The sequence below is a fragment of the Python bivittatus genome, unplaced genomic scaffold (genome assembly GCF_059951505.1).
Source record: "Python bivittatus isolate LINGU-HERP-01145 unplaced genomic scaffold, Pbiv_v1 ctg000590_np1212, whole genome shotgun sequence".
NCBI classification, from domain to species: Eukaryota; Metazoa; Chordata; class Lepidosauria; order Squamata; family Pythonidae; genus Python; species Python bivittatus.
In genome coordinates, this window is record NW_028277086.1 from 1,134,575 (window position 1) to 1,160,090 (window position 25,516).

Below are 25,516 nucleotides of genomic sequence, written 5' to 3' on the forward strand. Positions count from 1 at the left end.
CTAGCTCATAGGGTTCTTGGTGATAAAATCAGGGCACCGCAAACCCCACCCTAAATGCCTGGAGGGACACTAACGTGAAGGGCCACTTTGGCTCCTTGGGTGAAAGACTGGAAAAGAAATTGAAGAGGAAGAAGTAGGTTGGATGGAGCAGCATAGAAATGCGGGCAAGAAATAAATCAGAAAGAAAAAAGAATGCAGGTTGGGCCACTGGCTGGTCTGGATCTGCCTGGACAACCCCTGGGGGGGGTGGGCAAGTGGGCACCCATACAGGGGCCTGGCCTCCTGGAAAGGGAGCGTCCGTCAGCTGAATTTTGTCCCCTCTCTCCTCCTTCATTTCGACAGTAACCAAGATGACTACCAACTTGTGCGGAAACTCGGTCGTGGCAAATACAGTGAAGTCTTTGAAGCCATCAACATCACTAACAATGAGAAAGTTGTGGTAAGGATCTGCTCTCAGTTGCTCATTCCCATATTGACTACTGTAATGCGCTGTACATGGGGCTGCCCTGGAAGAATATCTGGCAGCTTCCGCTGGTGCAAAATTCGGCAGGTTGGGCAATGGGGCTGAGGGGGCCACTTGGTCTTCCAGAGACATTTCTGCTGACCTGCAGGGCGACTCTGTCCCTTGTCCTCTGCCTGGATTGCCGAGGGGGGAAGGCATCTGTGTCTTCCTGGACCACAGCTGCTCCCTTACGGCCCCCTCCCCCACTCTCTGTGGCAGATGTATGACTACAGCCTGGACATGTGGAGCTTGGGCTGCATGTTGGCCAGCATGGTCTTCCACAAGGAGCCTTTTTTCCACGGCCACGACAACTACGACCAGGTGAGGCCCCTCTCGGCTGGGACGGGCTCTGGCACCCCGCCTCCAGTGCCAGGGCTCGGTACTTTCTCCACCCCCGTCTAACATCGCCACGAAGCTGCCAGGTGAGCTCGTCCAACGGCATGGGGTGGGGTTCCACCAGTACGCGGAGGACACCCAGGTCTACATCCCCGCCCCTGGCCAACTAAGTGATGCGGTGGAGGTCCTGCCTCCGTGTCTGGAGGCTGCGGGGGGTTGGATGGGAAACCGCAGGCCAGGCGGAGTGTTTCGGGGGACTTTCCGTCTCTTGTTCTGGATGGGGTTGCCCTGCCCCAAACAGAACCTATGTGCCGTGTGGGGGTCCTCCTGAGCTCAGGCTTCTGTTCAAGGAAGTGGTGGCAGCCATGGGCAGCAGGGTCTTTGCGCAACTTCGTTTTGCGTGCCATTCGTGCCCGTTCCTGGACGGGGGGCTCTGCTCATGCTCACTCATGCCTTGCTCACTTCCTGAACGGAGTACTGCAATGTACCCTACGCGGGACTGCCCTTGAAGAGCATTCGGAAGATGCAGCTGGTGCAGAATGCAGCTGTGTGGGCAGCCATGCGTGCTCCTCAATCAGCATACATTATTCCTCTGCTCTGTGAGCTGCACTGGTTCCCAGTATGCTTCCAGATTCAATTCACAGTGCTGGTGATGACCTATAAAGCCCCACATGGCATGGGGCTGGGTTATTTGAGTGCTGCCTCTCCCTGATTCCATCAACCAGTCCCATGAGTTCCAGCAGAAGCAGCACGCTCGGGGTCACGTGTGCGGGGGAATGTCTTTTCTTCATGGCCCCTGCCCTGTGGAACATCACCGCCCCGAGATCACATTGGCCCCAATTCTACTAGCCTTTGGTGTAGCCTTCAAGACATGGTTTTGCCACTAGATTTGGGAATCTGTACGTGATAGAAGCTGCAGAGTGGTTACGCTGCTTGTTGTTGGTGTTCTTTTTATACCTTGGCTGCTGATTGTGTAGTGTGGTTTTTACATGGTTTTACACACGATTTTTATTTTGCACCGTGTTTCTTATCTCGTTTCCAATTGTTGTAAACCGCCCAGAGTCATGTACTTGAGGTGGGCGGCTGCAGACATTGAAATAATCGCTAAATAAAACTGGGAGGCTCCATCTCTCAGTGCCACATTCCCCATAAAATGTTCTGCTGCTGGGCTGTGACTGAATGGCCCCTTCCCACGATTTGGTCCTCTCCCAGTTGGTGCGGATTGCCAAGGTGTTGGGCACAGAGGACCTCTATGACTATATCGACAAGTACAATGTGGAACTGGACCCCCGCTTCAACGACATCCTGGGCAGGTGAGCAGGGCCCCCTCCTGTCCTGGCATCAAGAAATGCTTCCTAGTGGTGGGTTATGAGTAAAGGACTTCCAGGGTGTGAAAAGCAGCACTGGAAATCTCCCCTTGTCTCTGGGGCAGGCATTCCCGCAAGCGATGGGAGCGCTTTGTGCACAGTGAGAACCAGCACTTGGTGAGCACCGAGGCGCTGGACTTCCTGGACAAACTGCTGCGCTACGACCACCAGACTCGGCTGACAGCCCGCGAGGCGATGGAGCACCCGTACTTCTGTGGGTAGCCTTGCCAGGGTTCCCCCCCATACACCACCCCCTTGGATGGGCTGCCCCTGTAGGCGGAGCTCCGCCACGCCCTTTCGGCTGACTTTCCTTCCTGCAGAGGCTTCTTGGGGTGCAGCACCATCAAGAGGCTCTTCTGCTCAGCTCTCCTGGGCCTTCTCTGCCGAGGCTGCTCCCGTCCCCCCTGCCCCGCCCCGATGTCCACTAAAATCCAGGATTGTCCGCCACTTGGGCTCCGCTCTCCCCTTCTGGGTGCTGAGGAGGGAGAAGTCTTCCTGCATCACGGCTCCTTCTCTCTCCCTGCACAGATCCAATTGTGAAGGATCCAGCCAGGCTGGCATCCTCCGCAGTCCTCTCATCAGCTAACACGCCTGTCAGCTCCTCCAGCATGTTGGCAGGTAGTACCTAAGCCTTAGCGTGGTGGGGAGGGGCATGCCAGCCGGAGCACGGGGTGGTCTCGCTCTGGCTGCTGCTGTATGTCACCCAGGGAGGGCGGCCTGGATGAGGGCGGATGAGGCCCTGGCTTCCCGTGCAGTCCCTTGATTCCCCTTTCCCTTCCTCTTCCCCACATGCAGGGATCGCCTCCATGTCTGCCTCTCAGCCGATCGGTGGCTTGGCTGCCTCCCCCGTCATCTCCTCTCCAAACGCGCTGGGTTCGCCAGTCCCTGCTGCCGCCGGAGCTCAGCCTTGACCACCAGACAGCCAGCTCTGGCTCTGAGCATCGCCAAGGCCACAGCCTTGCCCTCCTTCTCCTCACCCCCCCTGCCCACCTCTGCATGGCACTATTGCCCGCCCAGGGTGGGCAGGAGGATGGACAGGCAGGGGTGGGGTGAGGTGGAGGGGGGTCTGCCTCTGGAATCCAATTTTTTTGTTTGTTTCTGTTGAGTATGTCAAGGAGCCAAGTCCAGGCTGCTGCTGCTGCTGCTGCTGCTGCTGCTGCTCTTCCTCCTTCTCTTGATGCGGCAACAAACGCAGACTCTTTTTCCAGGCAGAGGCTTCTCTGTGGTTTGTGTCGAGTCACGTGAGCTGCATTCTTCCCACGAGGGTCGTGGTTAGTGATGCAACTACCATGTAGACACCTGAACGGAGAATAAAATTGATTTTCTATGTCCCTAAAAGGGCAGGTGTTGGGCCCCAGCTTCTTCCTGTTGGAGATGCCGTAGCAGTCAGGGCTGAACGCTTTGAGGAGATGCTTTTGGGGGGGGGCCAAGACAACGGTGCTAGAGTTGGAGGAGGGTTCCTTTTTCACTCTGGAGATGTCCACGGGATGCCTCTGGGGATCGGTGGGACCTTCTGGAGCTGGCTGAGCCCTTCCCATGACTGACAGCTGAGGAGAAGCATAAGGAGGCGTCGGGCCCAGCCCAAGAACGACAGGAAACAGTCCAGTTGCGTTCGGTCCCTTTGTCTGCTTCCACCATGTAGGCGGAATCTTGCCAGACTCATCTGTGCCACTGCAAGTCGTGGGTATAGCCTGGGAGATTCCAGGGAGGGGCTCTCCTGAACCTCACACCTCCCACGCCCCAGCTCCGGACTGCGTGGTCTCTTGCCTCCTTTCTCCTCCGGGAATGCCCCCTCCTTCCTGATAGCCTTGCTCTCTGCTGCAGTCCACCACAGGAGGTGGCCCCTTTCTGGTCCTCCAGCTGGAAGCTGCGGGAAGGGTACCCAGGCAGGGAGGCGAGGATCCCTGAGGGTGCCAGCCCTGCAGCTCGAAGGTCATAAAGCTGGGGAGGAACATGCACCCCCTCAGGCCGTCTTGGCGGCCCAGCCAAGTGCTCAGTCTGCCCCTTCGTCAGGAGCAGGAGGCAGGTGGTGCTGCAACCAGGCTGCTGCTGCTGCCCACGGCGGTGCTTCCCTGCAGCCTGCATGGTCAGAGAACCTCCCCAGCCCTCCCCTTTGCGCTTCCGCAGCACCAGGCTCTCCTAGATGGCCAGAAAGCCCCCAGAGCAGCTCCCCGCCTCCCTCCCACCCTTCTGTCAGTGGCATAACAGGTAGCCATACTTGGGAGCCCACCCTCCCCAGAGCCCTCCTAGATGCCAGCTCTGCCAGGGTTCCAGCCTGATGCCCTCTGAGGGCTCAGGACGCCGCTCTTGCGATCGCCAGTGGGCACCCAAGGGAACGAAGCCATTCCAGCCCTCCTTAGCGCTCCACTTCTGGGTGACATTCTCCTCAGTCATTTATAGGGTCCCCAGTGGTCACTGTGGGGGTGCGGAAGTTGTCTCCCCTCAGCCCAGGGATAGCAGGATGGTGCTGCGAGCGCCTCTCAGCCGCCAGGGAGGAAGCGGGCGGGTTAAGAGCTGTGCTCTGGGTGTTCCTTTCTTGCAAGCCAGCAGGCTCGGCAGAGCTGTACCTGCCTTGCTGGCCCGCTCAGCCCGCTCCAGAGTAATGACGCTGGCTTTCTGGTCGCAAGAGTGGAACCTGATTGCTTTCTCTGTTGCCTCCCCTTCAGTTGTCAACTGGGGGGATCTGGACAGTGACAAATGGGGAGGCTGACCTGGAAAGAGACAAGGCGCAGGCAGACTTGCAAGGAGGGGGGTCTGCAGAAGGTTGGGCGCCACAACTGAAAAGTGCGCTCGCTCTCGTTGCCACTTCCGTATCTCCTGGTGTAGGGCATCCGCCCCGTGTGCTGTCAGAGTCCTGCCAGGACTTCTGGAGCTGACCACCATAGATGCACATGGAGGCTTAATTCATAGGCTCGTGGGCTGGTTCACACGGTAGTCCCTGAGCCTCTCATCAGAACACAAGAGCTGGGTTCCCGTAACATGCTGTTCCCAAACAAATCAGGATATTTACTGATCTATAAGCTGCTGTACCCCACTTTGTGGTGCAGACCCAGAGTTCCTTGTGCAGTCGGAAGGGGCCCTGCTCAGTACAGGAATCCAACAGACCTGCTCCATCTTCGATGGCACCAGCTAGAAACCAGCAGACCGTGCGTTCTGGTCCCGCCTAGGCACAAAGCCAGCTGGGTGTCTGTGGGCCAGTCCTTTTCTCTCAGCCCTGGGAAGGACTGAGGCAAACCACCTCTGAAATCTTGCCAAGAAAACTGCAGGGACCCGCAGAGCCTTCCTGCGCAGGAAGTTGAGGGTGGTGCAGTCTCAAACCAATTCCAACGAGGAAGATGACAAGGAGACACGGTGGTTGAAGAGGCAGCTCGCAGAGGAGCGGAAGCTAAAGGAGGAGGCTTATCGGAAATGGAGGAAGAGCTAAAGACCATCTCGGAAGTGTAGGAATGAGGTCAGGAAGGCAAAGGTGGGAATGAGCTAACAGCAGGAGAGGCGGAATCCAGCAAAGAGGGCTCCCCAAATACATCAGCGGCAAGAGAAGGCGAAAGGGGGCGGTGGGCTCACTGCTTGATTGTCACAAACGGTCAGCAAAAGCAGAGCAACCCGGCCCCTCTTTTGCCTGTCTCTGCATCCAGAGGAAACGGAGATTTGAGGAGCCCAGACGGGGAATGGCCTCAGCAGGGAGGGCACAGGCCAGTCAGGATGCGGAAAGGCTCTTCTGGCTAATCCAGAGGCCTCCGGTCTCCAGGCCCTGATGAAATACGCCCTAGAAGGCTGAAGGCCTAAAAGCTGCAGGTAGTCCTTGCTTAACGGCCATTTGTTTAGCGCTGAAAAAGTGACAACCAGTCCTCGCACTTACAACTGTTGCAGTGTCCCTGCAGTCATGTGATTGCAATTTGGGCACTTGGCACCTGTCATGCATTTACAATGCTTGCAGCATCCTGTGGTCACGTGATCGCCATTTGTGACCTTCCCAGCTGGCTTCCGACAAGCAAAGCCAGTGGGCATGCCAGCAGGAGGTCTCAAGTCACAGTCATGTGATTTCTCGCTTAACGGCCACAGATGATTCGTTTAACCACAGTAACTGGGACTACTGGAACTGCTAGCAGAGCAAAACAGCTCCAATCTAGGGTCCCGGAGGGCTTGTTCATGTTCCAATTCTGGAGAGGTGATCTTGGGGACAGCTGGTCTTGTCTCTCACAAGGGGCAGGCTGGCACCAGTCTACCATCCTGTCAGACCTCTGGAGACAAGCCTAGGGCCCCATCCAGCACCCTGGTGAGAGAGAGGCCCCCCCAATGCCTTGGGAAGTCAGCGAATGTCTGTCCAGAACACACCAGAGACCCGGGGGTCTTTCCCAGCTCCTTCTCCGGCCCGGCAGCCATTCAAGCCCGGCAGAGGGAGAGAGACCCCACCCCAAGGCTAACAGAAAAGGGAAAGGGCAACTCCCCTCCCCCCCAGCACACGGCATTGCTCTAAAGGCAACGCCACGGAAGACGGGGCTCTTTGGTGGAATGACCGCGCCCTCTCCCCAGCCACTAAATCTGGACCCTCGGGCAGGGCAGGGCAGGGCAGGGCAGGGCAGGGCAGGCGTGGCTCAGCCGTCGGCCCCCTCGTCACCGCAAGACCAAGGGCCTGGCCTGCCTTGCCGGAACAAGCCCCCCCCCGCTCCGAGCCTGGCCAGCGGCGGTAGGGCTGTCCGACCAGAAGCGGAGCTCCCGGGGCTGCCGGCTCCAGGGCCGGACCGTCGCTGCCAGCTGGCGCTGGGCCGGGCCGGCTTCTCGCCGAAGGGGCCCCGGCGGCCGCGCTCCCGCCCGCAGCGCTGCCCGGGACCAAGGCCCGAACCTCCCTGGCCGAGGGGGAGCCGGCCCCGCCGCCCCGCGGGCAGACGCCCTCCCCGCCCCAGGCGGCCGGCTGCCCGGCGGACTGGAGCGGCTCTGGAAGCGGCGGCGGCGGTGGCGGGCGGTCCCCCGCGCCGCCCCGTGGTGACGCCCGCCTGCGCTGCGCAGCGAGGACCGCGAGGCAAACAGGCGCGGCGGGGCGGGAACGAGCCGCGCATCGAGAGCAGGCGGGCGGCTCACCACCCGGCGGCCTCCGGAGCAGCGGCGGGCGGGCCAGCGGCTCCCCTGCCTGGCCGGCGCCGGGAGACATGTCGGGGGCTGCGGAAGCGGAGCCGGCGCGCACGGCAGCGCAGGAGGAGAGCGAGGACGAGGGCGAGGTGCTGCAGGAGAGCCCGTGCGGCCGCTGGCAGAAGCGCGAGGAGCAGGTACCCGGCGGGCTGGAACCTGACACGCTACTCCACGTGGGACCTGGCGAAAAGCGGGACAATCACTTGCCATGACCTGGATCTGCGCTCCTCGCAGACCGTCCCAAGCGATGGTCTGCCTTTCTGGCAGCTGCCTCACCCCGTTGGCCCGTTCACTTGGGGATCTACTAGAATACCCGGGACCTTTCGGAAATGCCGCAGCCAGGCCAGGTGCTCTCGTCCTTGGCACTCCGGCAGATGCTACTCTCCACGGTTTGCAGCCGTACTTAGGAGGGCTTTGGGTGCAGCTCTTCAGCCAGTTATGGATCCTTCCAACAGTTGCACCATTTAGCCACCGTTTCAGCGTTTTGTGAAGGAGGCGGTCGTGAAAGACCCTCAGATGCTTTGCTGAGGTCAAGGTACCGATGTCCATGGCGTTCCCCGACTTTGCCCAGAAAAAGGCGGTCAGGTGAGTCTGGCATAATCTCTTTGTAACAAACCCTTGCTGAGATGAATTGTGTTCCTATCCAAGTGCTCACAAATAAGCCGTGTATTCATCTGCTTGAAGGCTTGGCCCAGTGTAGATGTTAAGCTAAAGTGATCGGTCTGTAATTTCCTGGGTCAAAGCCCTCCCCTCTTTTGAATATCGGGACAGCATTGGCTGTCTCCATCGTCCGAGACCCGTTTGCGAGTTCTCAACGCTCATAGTTCATGATTCTGTGATCACCTGCAGGAGTTCCTTCTGTGCCCAGGGATGTAATTTATCTGGTCCAGGAGACTTGAATTCCTTTCAATTAGCTCAGAGTCCTTTTCCCCTCCTTGTTTCCCCTAAACCGCCCCTCCCCCTTGCTGGTAGGAGCACTGTGATTGCGAGTCAGGCCTTTGTTTCCCTTCTGGGAGGAGACAGATGGAAAATACACGTTGAAGGTTCTGTCTTCTCACCATCCACCTTTACCGATTCACCCTTTTCTCTCAGCAATCCACCTAGACTCGCTTGCTTCTCCTTTTGTTCTGAAGAGCCCCTCATTTTTGGTTTGGGGTGCTTTCCGTAGGCTCCGGCTTCTTCTGACACAACCCCTCCGGCTGCTGCTCCTTCCTCTGGGCGGGGGCTCTCCTGCTGTCCTACACAGGCCCCTTTAGAAAACTCTCCCGGTGGCTCCGGTGTCCCCGTGGTTTGGGACGGCCCCTGCATAGCTTGCCCTGCAGTATTCCCCATCCTCACCGGACGCTGTTCTCCTGCAGGATGTCGAGACGTCGGATCTGGCTCGTTTCAAGCTGCTGGTCCGGAGGGCGGAGCTGGCGTCGCGGCGATACGGCGGGCGATCCTGGGCTCCCAGGACCGCAGCCGATATCTCCTCCCCTGGACGGTCCCGATGGACCTAAGCCGTCCCGTAGAGATGGCGATCGCAAAGGGCGCGTCCCGCGGATCTCAGGGACGCCGCAAGTCCCAGATTGATCCCGGGAGAAGCTCTTGAAGCCGGCGGAGGAGAGGCAGCGAAAATGGCTGCGAAAGCCGGGACAGCTCCAAAGGAAGAAGGAAGAGAGGGGTGTCAACTGGGTGAGATGGACTTTTACTATTCAACTATTCTTAGAGAACACCTTAAGTAACTTAAAGAGATTTTTAAAAGTGAAGAAAAGTGGATTAAGCGGCGAGATTGAGCCTTATAAAAAAAGGGGGGAATTTCTTTCTTTTCAACTTTCCCTTTTTAGTGGAATTGGCAAGATGTTTTTCTCTTAAAAAAATATATTTTTAACTGGATTGGCCTTTTCTTTTTAATACTCAATAACTCTTTATCTTAAGCCTTTTTTTTTTACTAAGATTTCTTTATCGTTATAAGAAATTTATACTTTTTGATTTTGAAATGGGGAAAGTGGAGTTAAGAGAAAGTAAATGAAAGAAAGTTGCACTGCCATCCAGAGGCTCGACATAGTGCTTTTTTTCTTCTATTGTGACGCATGCTCAAGGACCCTGTGCTTTCTAAAAAGATAGTGGGATGTGCATGTTTATACAGGTGCCATCCGTAACTATAAACAAGAAAGCGGAGTTGAAAGCGATTTTGAAAATATCAAGATGGAAAGTTTGAGCTAGTCACAAGAGCCCTGATTAGTGGCAGTAGCTCTTCTTTCTGCTAGAAGCTCTGCTTTGCTCTCCATTCCCCCCTCAGTTGGATTTTTTTTAAAGAGACTTAGTCTTTTCCCTCCTCTTCTTTTTTTTTTTTCTCCTCTTGCTTTTTTTATTTTATTTTTGGCAAGAACAAAGATAAAGAATCCTTTGACTCAATAAAGGTTTATCAAGATAATAAATTATACGAGAAACACAATGCAGAAAAAGATCTTTAAACTATTGAGGATGACTATAAAAAACTGGAAGAAGAGCTGCAGAAATTCCCGCAAAAAAAAAAGAAAAAAAGATATTAAAGCTAAAATGGACTTAATTAAACATAAAACGGGATCAATGGAAAAGGAAGAAATAGTACAAGAAATCAGAAACATTAAACAGAATTATTGTGAGGCCTATAAACTGAGAATTAAAAGGGTTAATCAACTGATAAATGAAGAGGGACAGACTTGTTCTTGGCACTGAGGGTGAGAAAAAGATTATACAAGATTATAATGGAAAATCGTACTAAGAGAATGCACAAAAAGAAGAAGTAAAACAATATTGAAAGAAACTACTTCAGATGTTTAAAGAAAAAATGAGGGGAATACAACAATGATGGAACTGACAGAAGCTTCAAAAGCAGAATGTTTGAAAGGACTTTATTATTGCTTTCTCTTATCCAATAATATAGAAAAAGGAATAAACAGCTAGATATTTTGGGATATTGAATGAAAAGGGTGAACTCAAAATTATGCAAGCGCTGGAATAAAGTATAAATCTGAGATATATAGTTAAAAATTGTATTTGATTGTAAATGTTTCAAGAGATTAGACTAAAATTTATACATGGTTGAATATAGTAACATACAGATTTTAAACTAGAGACATTTTTGTTGAAACATGTAGTGAAGAATCTGGTTAGAACTGTAACCCGGTTAGAACTGTAACTGATATTGTAACTGATACTGGTTAGAACTGTAACTTTTAAGAATTGGAAAAATTAAAAAGCACTTATGCAGGAGGAAGTTATTGAAAATTATGGAATGTGCAGAGATGAGTTAAACTGAGATTTGAAATTAGAGTAAGAAGATAAGTAATTTTATATGACACTGAGAAAATATAGTAATGTAATGGATTAGGAAATTTTATAATAGAAATTTGATATTAATTATTATATATATACACATATAATCGATAGATGAAAATGTATTACTAATCCTATTGAAAGTTAAAATTTCTTGTAAAAAATGATTCTATAGATTAGCTATGAATGATTAATAATTGTTAATTGATAAGTATACAAGTATATTTTGAATAGATGATATGAGAATTTAAGATTATGAAAGGGGCACCAACGAGTTGGTAACTGGTTGACACACGGTATAAAATGGAAGATGCTTTTTTTATGCCTTTCTATGTTTTTGTTTGTTCATGTATGTTTTGTGTTTGTTGTAAAAATAAAAAAATATTAAAAAAAAAAAAAAAGCTGCTGGTCCGGACCTGCCTTCCACCGGAGTTCACCAGAATCTGCTCTTCCGAAACCCAGCACAACAGCCGGACTCCCCTGTCTGAGGCAGCCTTTCTGGCAGGATACTCCTCTTTCACAGAAATCCAGGATTTAAATGTCCATGGGCAGATCAGTGAACCTCACCTTGAGTATATGATCAGACTGCAGCTCACAAAGTTCTTCCTCTTCCTTCAAAGTGAAGTTCTCAGGCTGAGCAGAAGATGCAAAGAAGGATCCCTTACCAGTTATACATTTGTGTTGAAAGCAATGATCAGTTTTGTCCTGCAGTACTTCCAGGTGGTTTTCAATTAGATTTGAGACTTTCTGGTGTCCTTCCTCACTCTCAAGCCCAAGCGGCAGCGGAAACATTTCAATATTTCCTTTTGCGACGTGATTTTTCCAAACATTCAGTTTTCTTTTAAATCCAGGAATTTTGTCACTTGAAGTCAAAACATTTCCTCCTGTGGCTTGGAGAGACTTGTTCAGTTGGGTCATGTGATGAAAGATGTCTGCTGATGTGCTCGGTTCTGCAACCACTCTCCATCTTCAAAGCACTCGGCAAAATGTGGCATACTGTTTTCCGGAAAATACTCTTGCAGTTCTCCCTTCGGCCCAAACACCCTGTTGAGACCTCTTCCTCTGCTGAGCCACCATATTCCTGTGTGTGGAAGGAGACTTATGTGCTTTTTGTCCAGGCTTTCACACCGTTTTTTAAACATTCTTGCGTGAACTAGTCTTTGTTCAATAAAGTTAACCATTTTTGTAGTGTCACCCAGAGCTTTTTCCATTTCATCTATATGAGGGAAATATACCTTTGGGTGAAAGAAGCAAGTTTTTGGGCGAAAGAGGCAAGTTTTAGAGGCCTCAGATGAATGGGATCGCCTTAATAAAATTGAGACATGAAGGAATGTGCAGCACCTTTGAAGCTGGTACCTTTGAAGCTGGTATGAACTAAGCGGAATCCCAAACATCCCCGTAGCGACTTAAGGGAGGATGCCTTCTTCCTGGCAGTGGCACCTTGAACTGTTCAGTTTCTTCTTTTCTTCTTCCTAGTAGATGGCAGATAACAGAGGGGCAGAAAGGAACTCGAGAAGTGTGGCTCATTCAGGCGGTCTGCCTGCATCATCCTAGGAATATGTGTGCGCATGTGCTCTTTTCCCCTTCTCCTTCTTGTAGAACTGTACAGACATGAGGGCGTCCATTTTGCCTGCAGGGGAGCATCTCCCACTCACCCCCTCCAGTTCGTACTGCCTTATAAGCACTGCGGTGAAGCCTTGATAATTTTGCGTTTGTCTCCTGCGTTTTGATTCCACGTCTACAAGAGGTTTTGACCCCAACACCTCTCTGCGAACAAAGCAGTGTGTTGTGACGACATCAGGATTTTCTTGAAGCCTCTCATGGAGCCAACCACTGATGGAGCACATCAGTACAGATGCCAACACAGTTCCTCCAAGACAGGCTTTTCTTTCCAGATATGAAGACAAAACTTTAAATACACCTTGGCCTTTGCACGTTGCATGTAGTTCTTCGAGGCAGAAAAACTTTTCTTGAATTTCCCCATCAAAGATTTACAAATCTTGTAAATGCCGTAACATGGTGTTTATTGGTGAAATCCGTTGACTCATCTGTTGGATAGAAAAACTGCTGTTCTTCAGTTCATCACACAAAACCTCTTCTGCATCAGGCGACATCTCATCAACACACCAACTTACTGAACTGTTTGGCAGTGGAAACTTTTCAATGTCTTGCCCTAGCATTTTCCCCACCACTATTTTACATGCTGGCATGATTACTGTCTCGCCCAAAGAGCGACGTCTACCTTGCCATGTATTAAGTTCTGCTGCTAACTCACTGGCTTCTTGGGTTTCTTTATTCTGTTTGTTTTATGCTTTATTTTTTACTGTTTGTTCTGTGATTCCAAGAGCTGTTTAAAATAATCGGAGCTTTTACTCGTCACAGGGCTGCAATTTGCAGTTTAGTGTCTTCTTTATTTTGTTGAAGCCATTGCTGCATTTGTAAGTTGCTTGCCGTAGATGAGGCACAACAGAACAGGACAACCTGGATCACCGGTCCGGGTAAGCCCGTTGTCGGAAACCTCGCAATTATCATCCATTGTGCCTGGCTTGCTTGCTTCGGTTCTGCCATTACAAGAAGGGGGTGGGGAGCGATGCTTTGAGGCTGTACACTTCTTCTTAATAAAAGAACCTTACTTTGGACTTACTGAAGTCTCAGTGAAAGCACCTTTATTGGGAACTGAGTAGCGCAGGTTCTCACATTTTGCTGAAACTCCAAACTGGTTGGATTTCTACCTGAGGTGAAAGCCTAATGAGGCGAATCTACAGGACAGACTTGAGGCACTGCCAAGCCATCATGATGGAGGAGGAGATCGAGGAATATGGAGCTCCTGGCGGAGTGGAGGAAGAAATCGGCAGGCTATCGAGACCCGGGGCTTGGCTGACTCTAGCGGCTGATAAAGAACGGCAACAGGGCCAGGTGTGGAAGTCGTCCCAAGAGTCGGCAAGATACTGAGGCGTATCGTTCTTGGGGAAAGATCCCGAGGAGTGATGGTCCCTGGCCGTGGGTGGAGTAGAGTCCACGCGGGTCGATGCCCTGGAGGGTCCATGGGCCACATGCAAGCTGACGTTACCATCATTAAAGGTGAATTGCAGGCGTTGGGAGAGTTGGTGAGGAGATCGCTGATGATCAAGGTCTCAGCGCTGGGAGCGCCCTTCCCGACAACATGTATGGAGAGTGTGAAGAGCGTGTAGAGGAAGAGGGGCCAGTCGGCGACGGGGAAGAGGGACCTCCTCCGGTCCAACCAGCTCAACCCCAGGCAGACCCGCTCAAATGCTGGGGTCTTATGGTGAATTACGGCGGTGACCCGAAAGAGCTGGCAAGTTTCCTTGCACACGTAACCATCTGCATGGAGAACTGCAGCCAACTGTTCCTGAACGACGTGCAGAGGGTGGCGTATGTGTCTCGTGCTCTAGTGGGACAAGCAGAAGAGTGGCTAATTGAAATGCATGAGGCTAGGCCACCAGACCTCGTTAACCTCAACAGATTCATGCAAGCGCTACGGAGACGATTCGAGAATCCTGGTGCCGGAATAAAAGCAAGAACCGCCTTGGAAAACCTAAAGCAGGGTAATCATTCAGTGTCGGACTACGCCCTGCAGTTTCGCAGCCTGGCAGGAAAACTTCGCAATTGGCCTGAGCAGTTTAAGGCGCACTGTTTCCAAAAAGACCGGAGTTGGGGCAGCTGGCGTATTCCTGAGCAAATCCATGGACAGTGGAGGAGTGGATCGCCCATGCTGCAGTGGTGGAAGCTGAGTGGATGGCCGTAAACCCCCGTAGCCAAAAGGTTTCCAGCACACCGGGGACCTCATCTTGGAGACCCAGTGGCCAGGGGAAAGAAGGCGGTCGTGAGCGGTGAACCAGCGAGCGCGGCTGTTTCAAATGTGGAGAGGCCGGTCATTTTGCAGTGCACTGCCCGAAACCCCCTGCACCATGAGCACTGGCCAAGAGCAAGCCTCCAAGGAAGCCGCCGAAAGGTTCCGGCCCTGGGAAGAACAGAACTGCAGCTGCAGGAGCAGACGAGGAATTCCAACACCCAGTGGTGTTTGAAAAGGGCTCTTCCGAGGAGGAATTCCAGGCGGCGGGAAACACCAGCCACCTGCCCTAAAGCACACCCGGGGGCAGGTGGGTGAAAAGCGGCGTGATGAGGAGGAGGCTGAGTCAGATGAGGATGATGACAGGGTGAGTGTTATGACAGTTGGGGTGAAATTGAGAGCCCTGGGAACTCCCCGCAAAGCACATTTAATGGCCCTAATAGACTCATGATGCTTAATTCATCTGGTTCTAGTGAATGGACTTGAACTGAAGATGTGGAAATTGAGAGCCCCCGTTGTGTTTAATCAACTAGATGGGTCGCCTCCGGGCGGGGGGGCAGTGCACTATCGCCCTGAAGAGTTTGAACTGAGAGTGGGGATTCACCGAGTGACTCTGAAATGCCTGGTGGCCCCAATTGCCGCTCATGTGTTGATTTTGGGACTGTCTTGGCTTAAGCGCTGGAACCCCAAGGTGGACTGGGAAACGGGTAGTCTGGTGTTTAAAGATAGAATTCATAACCCCTTGACCGAGACCCAGGAAGATGGCCAGCTGGTGGCTTTAGGGACAGTGAAACCAAGAGCACCCCAGCCCAGCTTTGCTGAGTGTCAGGACTTGATCCCGGAGCAATGCCAGGATTTGGTGGCTGTGTTTAGCGAGACGGAGTCAACCAACTTCCCCCACCCCCACATCAGCCAACGGACTGTGCCATTGAGATTGAACCTGGGGCGAAATTCCCTAAATGGAAAACCTATTCCATGACACCAAAAGAGCTAGAAGCTTTGAGACAGTTCGTGGATAAGAACCTGGTGAGGGGTTTTATCCAGCCGGCAAAATCCTCGATGGCAGCCCCCTTGCTATTCAGGGAGAAGAAAGATGGAACCCTAAGACTGTGTACAGATTATCGGGGGTTAAATGCCATTTGCAAAGAGAATAAGTACCCCCTCCCACTTATGAACGACTTGTTGGCTCAATTGTTGAAAGGCAAGATTTTCATGAAACTAGACCTACGGGACGCTTATTTCAGGGTGCGAATCAGGGAGGGGGATGAGTGGAAGACAGCGTTCAGCTGTCCCCTGGGGTGTTTCCAATACCAGGCCATGTCGGTCGGGTTGTCGGGAGCCTCAGGGGTGTTTATGCAATCGATAAATGAGGTGTTGCATGAATTTTTGTACCGGGGTTTTTTTGGTGTACTTAGAATCATTATGGTTGCCAGGACAGTTACTGGAATTGGGAGAAGTAGGTGTCAGGTCATTACAGGTCACCTCATCAATTTGAAGTTTGGATTGATCATAAGAACTTAGAGACTTTAAAAGTTCCCAGGAAATTAACAGCCAAGCAAGTGAGGTGGGCTCAGTTTTTTAGCCCCTTCAATTTTGCCGTGAAATATATTCCAGGAGGGAAGAACTTCCTAGCCGATGCCCTCTCCAGGATGCCACAGCATAACAGCCAGTGGGAGGAGGTGGTAGCCCCGGTCATTCCAGACCCTCACTCAGGGCTGGTGGCTATAACCCAATCTCGGGCCAACCAGCAAAGGAAGGAACTAGAGGAAAGTTTATTAACTAAACTGAATTGCGAGGTTGAGAAAGCTGACTGGTTCCAGAAAAACAAAGACTCTTTAACATTCGACAAAGGGACTTGGTGGCTAGGGGACAAATTGTACGTGCCTGAGGTGGCTTGGAAAGACATTTTGGAGCGTGGGCATGACAGCAAAAAAGCAGGACATTTTGGATTTGTAAAGACTTTGCATTTGCTTAGGAGGCAATTTTGGTGGCCATCTATGAGGAAAGATGTAGCGGAGTATGTAGCCACCTGCCCCACCTGTGCCATGTCTAAAAACCGAGTGGGGAAACCGATGGGACTATTGCAGCCAGTGGCAACCCCTGACAGACCCTGGAAAGAAATTGCCATGGATTTTATTGTGGAATTACCCAAAAGCAACAAGAAAACAGTGACTTGGGTAATTACAGACTTGTTTTCAAAACAAGCGCATTTCGTCCCTTGCTCCTCTATTCCGTTGGCAGCAAAGCTGGCTAAGATGTTTATACAGCACATCTACTGAGCTCATGGGGTCCCTGATAGGAGAATCAGCGATAGGGGGGTCCAGTTCACTTCAAAGTTTTGGAGAGCGTTTGTGAAACTAATCGGGATGAGCCAAGCTCTGAGTTCGAGTCATCATCCAGAGATGGACGGATCTAATGAACGTCTGAACTCAGTTCTAGAGCAATATTTAAGGTGCTTTGTCAGCTACCAGCAAGATAATTGGGCTGAGCTCCTACAATTTGCAGAAGTAGCCTACAACAACTCTGTGCACCACAGCACTGGTTTCACCCCATTTAAAGTAGCCGCAGGACAAGACTTTAGGCCCATCCCCGAATTACCTCAAAAACCTAATGAAGTAGCATCGGCTGATGAGTGGGTTCAACCAACGGCAGATCTTTGGCCAATAATCAACACTGCCTTACAAGAAGCTAGAGAGGACTTTAAGAAATATGCAGATCGCAAACGGTCCCCTGAAATGGCTGGCGTGGGTCTTCTGGGCTGTGTGGCCGTGTTCTGGAAGTTTTGTTTCCTAACGTTTCGCCAGCATCTGTGACCGGCATCTTCAGACCAGACCCACACCAGCCATCGTATTCCGGCCGTGAAAGCCTTCGACAATACATTGGTCCCCTAAAAACCATGAAAAGTGGGAGATAAAGCGTATGTCTCCACAAGACACCTCAAATCTACCCAGCCATCAAAGAAACTGGCACCCAGGTACTTGGGACCTTACCCCACAGAGAAGGTGATCAACAAAGTCTCTTTCCGACTGAGACTCCCAAAGAACCTTAGACAAGTATGTCCTGTATTTCATTGCAACCACCTGAAATCATACGAAGCATCACCTAAATGGCACCCCGCCCAACCAACACCTGATGCTATCGCAATCGAAGGGGAGCAGCACTGCGAAGTCAAAGAAACCCTAGACTGAGCTAGGAAGCACAGGGGAAGATTACAGTTTTTGGTTCAGTGGAAACATTTTCCCAGATCCTACTATGAATGGGTAGAGGAAAAACACCCGAACCAGTTCTTTTTCCAGAGGGGCAGCAGGTCAGAAACCTCGCAGTTATTATCCATTGTGCCTGGCTTGCTTGCTTCGGTTCTGCCGATATAAAAGGCGGGCGGGGGTGGGGGGAGAGAAACAGAAGAAGAAGCCGTTAGCGGCAGCTGCTATGTGACCTGTTCTCAGGAATGCCAAAGTCATATCAGTGTGAGACCAGGAGAAACCAGAAAGAAGGACTATGGGCTGGGAAGGGGGTGAAGGGAAAAGGGGCTTAAGAAGAGATCGGCGCGTGCGGCCTTTTTAGTTTCAGCGATGCTTTGAGGCTGCACACTTCTTCTTTATAAAAGAACTTTACTTTGGACTTACTGAAGTCTCAGTGAAAGCACCTTTATTGGGAACTGAGTAGCACAGGTTTTCACACCCATTGATAAATAGCTTTCATTGTAAAGACGGACTTTTTTTGCGTCCCTTGATGTGCCGGTGCAGGGAAATGCCTGACAAGATTTAAATTCTTTATTATCATCCTCATCATCCAACATGGGTATTCTCCAATCTAGAATCCTCCTCTTCTCTCTCACACCTCCTCTTCAAAAATTGCCACATTGCACCCTCAGAGATGACTGAATAAACGTCTACAAAATTTATTTAAAATAACGGGATAAAATAATTGCAGGAAAACCGCAAGGGAACCATGCAGGAGGGGGAGACTGACATCATAGACTAAGCTTGATGAGTCCACTAATTTCTTGAAAAATGCACTTCTCTCTCCTGCTCCTTCAATATATTCCTGCCTCCCTGCAATATATTCCTCCTTTCCTGCAGTATAGCGTTCACCTGTTATCAACAGTCTCCCCTATCTTGTGTCAAAAATTAAGAATAGATTCAGAGAAATAAACCCAGTCCTACAGTGCATAACCAGAGAGCTCAGAAAGAGTTGTAACTTGATTTTTGTTCGGTCTCTACTCGACACTATGAGGACTTGTTGCCCGAATTTCAAATAATTTTTTAATTTGATCATGATCTCCCAGAGAACCCCAAGGGACCTCTTGCGGAACTCTAGGGTTCCATGGAACCCTGGTTGAGAAACCCTGCTCTAGGGTCTTGAATCCATTATTCCATAACCTGCGCTTCTGATGATGGAGGCAATAACTTTCAAACAGTTCAGTCATATGTAAACTGCTGACACAGCCCCCTCAATCCCAGTTCCGACACACTCTCCTCATAGGATGAAGTTCCTCGTCCCCTGATCATCCTCGTTGCCCTCAGGCGCGCCTGGAGACAAGACTCCCGCTTGGGTAAGGAGGAAGGCAGCGGTCGTAAAGTGAGGAGCCAGAATCTTCCTTCCTTCCCTGAGCCCTGCAGTTGGAGGAGGCGCTGACACCCTCCAGCCCTGGCTCTGTAAGGGAATCCCGTTGGGAGCCTCCAAAAAGACGCCTGTCCAGCCTGTCTGGAGCAGATCCGATGAGGGGGTGGTCTTAATGTTGGGAAGCATCCTGGAACATTTTGGCAGAATCCCTGTTCCTAAATCCCTTATTCTGGGTCTTAGGCTGTAATTCTGCATAAAGTAGGCCGTGCCTCTTTACAGGGCTTGGGCCAATCACCCTTAGGGAACCTTCCAACGTAAGTGACACCTGAGCCCTCCAATCATTACATGAGTTAACTGTTGATGAGACAGCGGACATTCAACTGGGGACCTGGGAGTTCCTGGTGGGCTTCCAAGAGTCCCGAAGTGAGGGCTATGAGTCCTGTGTACCCAGGAGAAGTGCCCTTTCTGTGGAGCTAGCCACTCAGGGCCCCGAGTGATCCATGCAGCGAGCGATGGCAGGAGCGACTGGAGAACAGCCATCCATTTCATCCTACCTGTTTCCCCCTGCTGCTAAGTCCATAAACGTTTCTCCAACGTGGTCCCACAGATGTGTGCGCAATGTCGGGGGCTTCTATTCCTCCGAGCAAGGCCCTTTTTGCTGTCCTTTCCTCCCTTGCCATTCTGAGCGTTAGCGCTCCTGACCCACAATCTACGTTTCTGGCTCCTTGTAGACCCCCTTCCTTGATGACCCGGCCCTCTCTGTGTTCCCCGACCGGGATCCTCTTCCTCCTCTCAGAGCTTCAGTTGGGCTTTTGCGTAGCCACGTTTGCCTGCTATCCCCCCTTTGCTCCTCATTAGAAGTCTCTCATTAGATTAATTAGATTGATTAATTAGACCCAGTTTGATGTAGTGGTTAAGGCATCAGGCCTGAACCTGGGAGACCCTGAGTTCCAGTCCCGCTTAGGCACAAAGGCAGCTGGGTGACCTTGGGCCAGTCATTTCCTCTCAGCCCTAGGAGGGAGGCAATGGCAACCCACTTCTGAAAAACCATGCCAAGGAAACTGCAGGAATCGAAGGGGAAACGTCACCTGAAGCGGAAAAAGGGGGCCAGGCCTGAGCACACAGAAACCCCCCAATATCAGGAGAGCTGCCAGACCTGCCAATCAACAAAGCAAGGACTTTCGGGGATAAAAGCGGTCCTGAAGCCCGCCCACTCTTTGGGTCGTCTTTGGATCCAGACCTGGCGGCTTCTGCCTCTCTAGCTAATGCCTGGCAGCTTAGTGGAGAAGGGTGTGGGTAAGTGGGGTGAGTGTGTGTTTGTGTGTGTGTGTGTGTGTGTGTGTGTTAGAAAGAGCAATTGTACATTGTAACCAATAAAGTTTTGCTGCTCCTTTAAATTCATTGGGTCTCCGCTTATTCCGAAAGAACCTGACGTGCCTCAGGATTTGGTCAAACGGGATTTATACATCCCCCCCCATTATTTCCCAGCTGCGTGTCTTGTCTGCTCTAGGCCCACCTACCTGGAAAACCCAGGGGGAAAGCAAAGGGGGCTTGCAAGGTCCGTGTGCCTCAAAAGGCGGTTGCTGCGTGAGGGAGTGACCGTGAGCCGAACCTGGAAGTTCAGGCAGCGCTTCCACCTCCTCGACCGTCTTTCTTTCGTGAGGATCAAGTCACGGATAGCTGATCCTCATGTGCATGTCTGAAAGCTTTTCCGCTCTCTGTGTGGACTCAGTCTAGCGCGGTCTCTGATGTAATCAATAAGGAGGAGGTCTTGACCTGAGACTGCGATCCCAAACAGGTCTTGGAGACTCAGACATGCCCTGACCTTTGTTGTTGCCCCCCTTTGCCTTTGTGTCGACAAACCAATCCCAGAAACCAAAGAGTTGCTCAGAGGAAGTTTATTGGAGGGTCATGATTGATTTAATCATCCTTGTCCCTGCCCTGCCTTCAGGATAGAGAGACACAGCTTGGTCCCATAGACCTCCACCTCGCACAGTGTCAGGTACTCTGGGCGACCAGGGATGCTGATGGTGACATAGCGTCCTATTTTCCCATGGCAGAAGATGGTGCTGATGGAGCCCAGACTGCCATCGGTGATCGTCCCACAGCTGTTGGAAGAAAAAAGGAGGACAGGTTACCATGGTTTGTAGTGGTTTGGAAAGCCTGAATCAAAAGAGCAGTTAATGCAACCCTAAAAAGCATATTCCCAAATACAGAAAAGCTGAAGTGATAAGCAATTTAGCCCCCCTACCATCCAAGCACTGCCCACCTCTGTGATGTCTTAGGTGCTACCAAATTGAGGTCATTTTCCCCAGCAACTTGTGCTCCCAATTAGCAGCTTTCTGAAAGCATCAGTGGAATAGGGAAAGGAGAACTTACAGGACATTGTCTTTTCCATGGTTCTGCACAGAGTCTCCCACGCGGATCTCTGCTCCCTTGAGCCTCTCTCCACAGGAGTCCTCCCGGTTTTTCACCACCACGGCACTAATGGCATGCTCACTTCCCAGGTCCACGTACCACAGTGGGTCTGTTTCTAGCTGAGTGTGGGAGCAGGTATAATCCTTGTACCAATCCCCACGACAATTCCCATCCACAGCTTTTTTTGCCACTCCACGGAAATTATCTTGCAAGGTGGAAGACTGAAAGGCTGGACGCCCTCTGGCCAAGTTCTCAACTAGAAAGAAGTTTGGGAGAAGAAATGCACGTCAATATTTGCCCTCTGTTAGCCTTTCTTCTATGAATGCTCACACAAACTTTCGGGAGGAAATGCAAAGTCCCCAGGACAACGTTTAACTCTCATGAAGTCGTGCCTGCTTGAGACGAGCTTGGAAAAGCGGAATGGAGGGGATTGTAGGTGATCCTCTGCCCTTTCCTGTGCACACTGGCCAGGAAGTGGCTGACCAGAACGAGTGGAGGGAGGCAGTCTGGAGAGCTGCTCGTGAGAGGAAGAGGGTTTGGGACGTCTCCTAGCTTGGCCACTCTTCGTATTTGCTTTGTTTGCAAGAGAGCAAAAGGGTGGAAAGGGAAATGCCTGATCCATATTCTTCTTGTGAGGTAGGAATGTGGGGTACTCGGTATTGATATCAAGAAAGGCAACTTCCGGGGAGGAAACGGCAAACTGAAGACAACCGTGGTGGAATGAAGAACCGGTGAGCAGACTGGCTCTTCATAAAAACCTCTCCGGAGAAGGAGATGACTTGAGATCGCCCACAAGTGTGCCAGACTGTTGTTCCTCATCAGGAGAGTGCAAGACAACAGTCTCCAGCAGGTTAAGAGCTCTGGAAGGCGAGGGAATGGCCGTCTTCCTCAAACCACAGTTGGTGCCTTTGAAAGTTTGCATAATACTACCCTTTCTAATCGCTTTTGCAAATTGTTTGTTGACTGATTTTCAATTATTAGGTACCTTTAGATCAACAGGTTTTACAGCACCGGGCGAGTTTCCTTCAATCTTTAATCAAAGAAGAATGCAGCAAATACTTTAACATTGCATGTGTTTAAAAGATGTTATGTAAATGTGTTTAAAAGATGTTATAGATTCTATATGTTATAGAATGCAGCAAATACTTTAACATTGCATGTGTTTAAAAGATGTTATATAAATGTGTATAAAAGATGTTATGCAAAAGGAACAGGTTATACAGGACAAGACTGAGACTGATCTGAAAGTCAGTTTAAAACTGACTGGCTACAAGAATGATAAGGAAAATGATGCTACCGTGGCTATAGAAATGAAACCAACTGATGTCTGAATAATTAAAAGGGATGTACAAATAACAAGGCAAAAGAGTGACCTGGATAACTTTCCTATACTGGATTTACAAAAGAGACTTGTGAAAGCTTTGAAGAATTTTGTGAGAAGGGAGAAAGAAAAAATGAAAAGAAATCAAGTTCATCGACATTATTTGAAGGGTTTAAAGATCAAGATTGTTAAAAGTAAAACGAAGGAATATAGAGTTGGTTTATTTGGCCAAGGTTACAATAGATATGTTGTTACCTCTGGCAACCCTTAATGAACTTTTGCTATCAGGAGTTTAAGAATTTGTTTATACCTCTGAGATGGGAGATGGGAAGAAGAGATCATTTGGTGTATTTTACGAGAAGGTGATAAGTTACTAAAATTGTTCATACTTGTTGTGATGAAGGGGGAAGTTATGTCTTTATATATTTCTTTTCTTTTTGTTTACTACATTCTTATTTTTTCTTCCTTTTCTGCACTTTCTATTTTTTCTTTTTCTTTTTTTAAAATTTGTATTAGTTTTTATCTTTTTAACTGTAAGGTTTAATAAAATTACCATTAAAAAAAGATATCAAGGAAGGCAATAGCAGTCAGTGTTTGAGCTGACCGACTTCTTCAAAGGGAAGGCTTCAGCTCTCCCGCTTCCGCGGCGCTTACCAATGCCTCTCAGCTCCGGTCTGCAGCTCTGGGCCTCCCCGTGGCCTGCCAGGAGCCCCAGGGCAGGTAGCCACATCCAGACGACAAGCACCATCCTGCAAGGGGGCAAAGGAGAGGTAGTGAGAGGAGCGAGCAGTGCTGAGCCCCAGGCCTGGCGCTTGCTTAGCCGCTGGGCAGAAATCTCCAGGCCCCCCCTTGGGAAGCTGGCCCCCTTGCCAACGGGGTAACGGGGCTTCCACTGGGGAAAATGCCCGAGCACCAGGGAGGACCAGACTTTGGAAGGGGGGCATTCCGAGAAGAGAACCGGCAGACTCAACAAACGCAGTTGTGGTCAAGTGCAGAAGTGAACAAGAGAAGCCAAGCTGGGGAGAAGCCAGGATTCCCAGGTTCATCGAAGCACCTTTAGGGTAGCCGGTGGATTTTCTTTGTTTGTTTCTTTACCTTTATCTTATACGGCCGCCCATCTCGTACGACGACTCTAGGGGGCTCAAAGCAATCCATAAAACATGGTTGAACACAAAGATACCCTTCCCCCCGGGCGCCAGACCAATCATCCTGGCAGCTCAACCCCCTCCTAGCCCTTCGCTTGGGGGAAGCGCCAGGTCATCAGAGCCCTCCAGAAGGCTGAAAGGGTGGGGACTGAGCTTCCTGGCCTGACTAATGCACTTTTAGTCCAGTTTGGAAGAAGACCTGCACTGGTTTGCTTGAGGGTTGAATCCCTACGTGATCTGAGAATGGTGCCTTAAATGGGCAGGATCCTGGATCCAATTTGACTAGAATTCCTGGTCTCCTAGCTGCTAGTGCAGGGCCATAACCACTATATCACCTTGCTGTCTACCTACAATTGGGTCTAAACGTACACAGGCACACTCAGCACTCTTCAAAAGTTTTGGGTGTCAGTTTCCAACCAGAAGAAAAGCATTTTGTAAAGATGCCCGTGAAGGTAGGGACCCACTGCTCAAAGGAGGGGAGGAGTGTGGTTCCACTCCAGGCACTCACTCCAGAGCCTTTCGGTAACTCACCTTGAGTCCGTCACTTGGCCAAGCAGATGTGGGGTGAGCTTTCACAGCTGTGTGTCTTCAGACTCCGATTTCTCCAGAATGCTGAAATTCTTCTGCGCTGGACGCTTTTAACTTCCATCGTGGTGGGCAGCTCCTCCTTCAGAGAGCTCAGTCAACCAATGGAAAGGTGCAGAGCCTGTGCTGGAGACCAGGGACCCAATCAAGACCAGTTTCAGCTTCCCCATAAGTGGTTTCCTCCTTGCTCCAGGATGTTGGCACTGGGGGAGAGGCGATGTTACCCAGCCCACATCCGACAGGATTTCACTTCCTCCTTCCACATGTTGAGTACTATCTTCGGGACAGGAACATCATGGTCCTATGTGGCAGAGGCCACCTGGTTTGAGTATCATTACATCCCCTGCCATTTCTGGGACCCACACATGCAGTGTTCTCCAACCTGTAAAAAAATGAATAAAATCTGCTTGAATTGAGCTGGATTCCTACTGTCTTCATAGACATGTGCATAAGGTTCCTTGGCAGCAGTATGGGAGGGGAGGGCCCTTGTCTTGTTCCAATGAAATATTTAAGCCTATATAAACTGGAGTACAATAATGCCTTGATTAAATAGCGACCAGGCATTTCTTGGGAAACTGGGCAATGCCCTTTGAAAACAAAGGCTTGGTTAAGCACTATTAAGTTTTGGTTGCAAATATATGTTTTTAAAAATAAGGAAGGATTGCTTCAGGAAATTCCACATGAACCCTTTGTAGATATGTGGTTTGAACAAGTGACTGAAAAGATAAGTCAGATTGGTTTGGAAGAAGAGGGCTGCCAAGGCCTTGGATCGGATCGTGCCTGTGCGACCTGTCCCCTCTCGTGGATCCCGTCATTCCCTGCGGTTCATGGGGGAACTGAGGGAAGTGAAAGGAGGGAAGAGACATCTAGAGCATCGCTGGCACTCAACGAGGGATGAACTCAACCAAATATGTGTTAGAGCCACTATTAAGGCCTACCGCGTGACAGTAAGCGTGGCAGAACGACAACACTTCTCCGCCCGTATCGCATCTGCAGATAGTCGTCCCACGGCCTTGTTTCGTTGACATGTGCCCTCTT

At 50.6% G+C, this 25,516-nt stretch overlaps 2 protein-coding genes across 2 annotated transcripts; one reads left to right on the forward strand and one right to left on the reverse strand.

Annotated features, from left to right (window-relative positions):
- The first annotated feature begins 1,820 nt into the window (after nt 1–1,820).
- Nucleotides 1,821–3,163, forward strand: LOC148214717 (casein kinase II subunit alpha-like). Its single transcript, XM_088148810.1, has 4 exons — nt 1,821–2,151; nt 2,271–2,419; nt 2,734–2,823; nt 3,001–3,163. Exons 1-4 carry the CDS (start codon nt 2,018–2,020, stop codon nt 3,114–3,116), a joined length of 489 nt encoding a protein of 162 aa, XP_088004936.1. The 5' UTR covers nt 1,821–2,017; the 3' UTR covers nt 3,117–3,163.
- A 17,760-nt stretch (nt 3,164–20,923) lies between these two features.
- On the reverse strand, nt 20,924–24,743 carry LOC148214718 (fucolectin-like). Its single transcript, XM_088149253.1, has 4 exons — nt 24,703–24,743; nt 23,403–23,497; nt 21,389–21,683; nt 20,924–21,117 (listed from the first exon to the last, which is right to left on the reverse strand). The coding sequence occupies exons 1-4, from the start codon at nt 24,741–24,743 to the stop codon at nt 20,934–20,936; spliced, it is 615 nt and encodes a 204-aa protein (XP_088005379.1). The 3' UTR covers nt 20,924–20,933.
- Between the last annotated feature and the right edge of the window lie 773 nt (nt 24,744–25,516).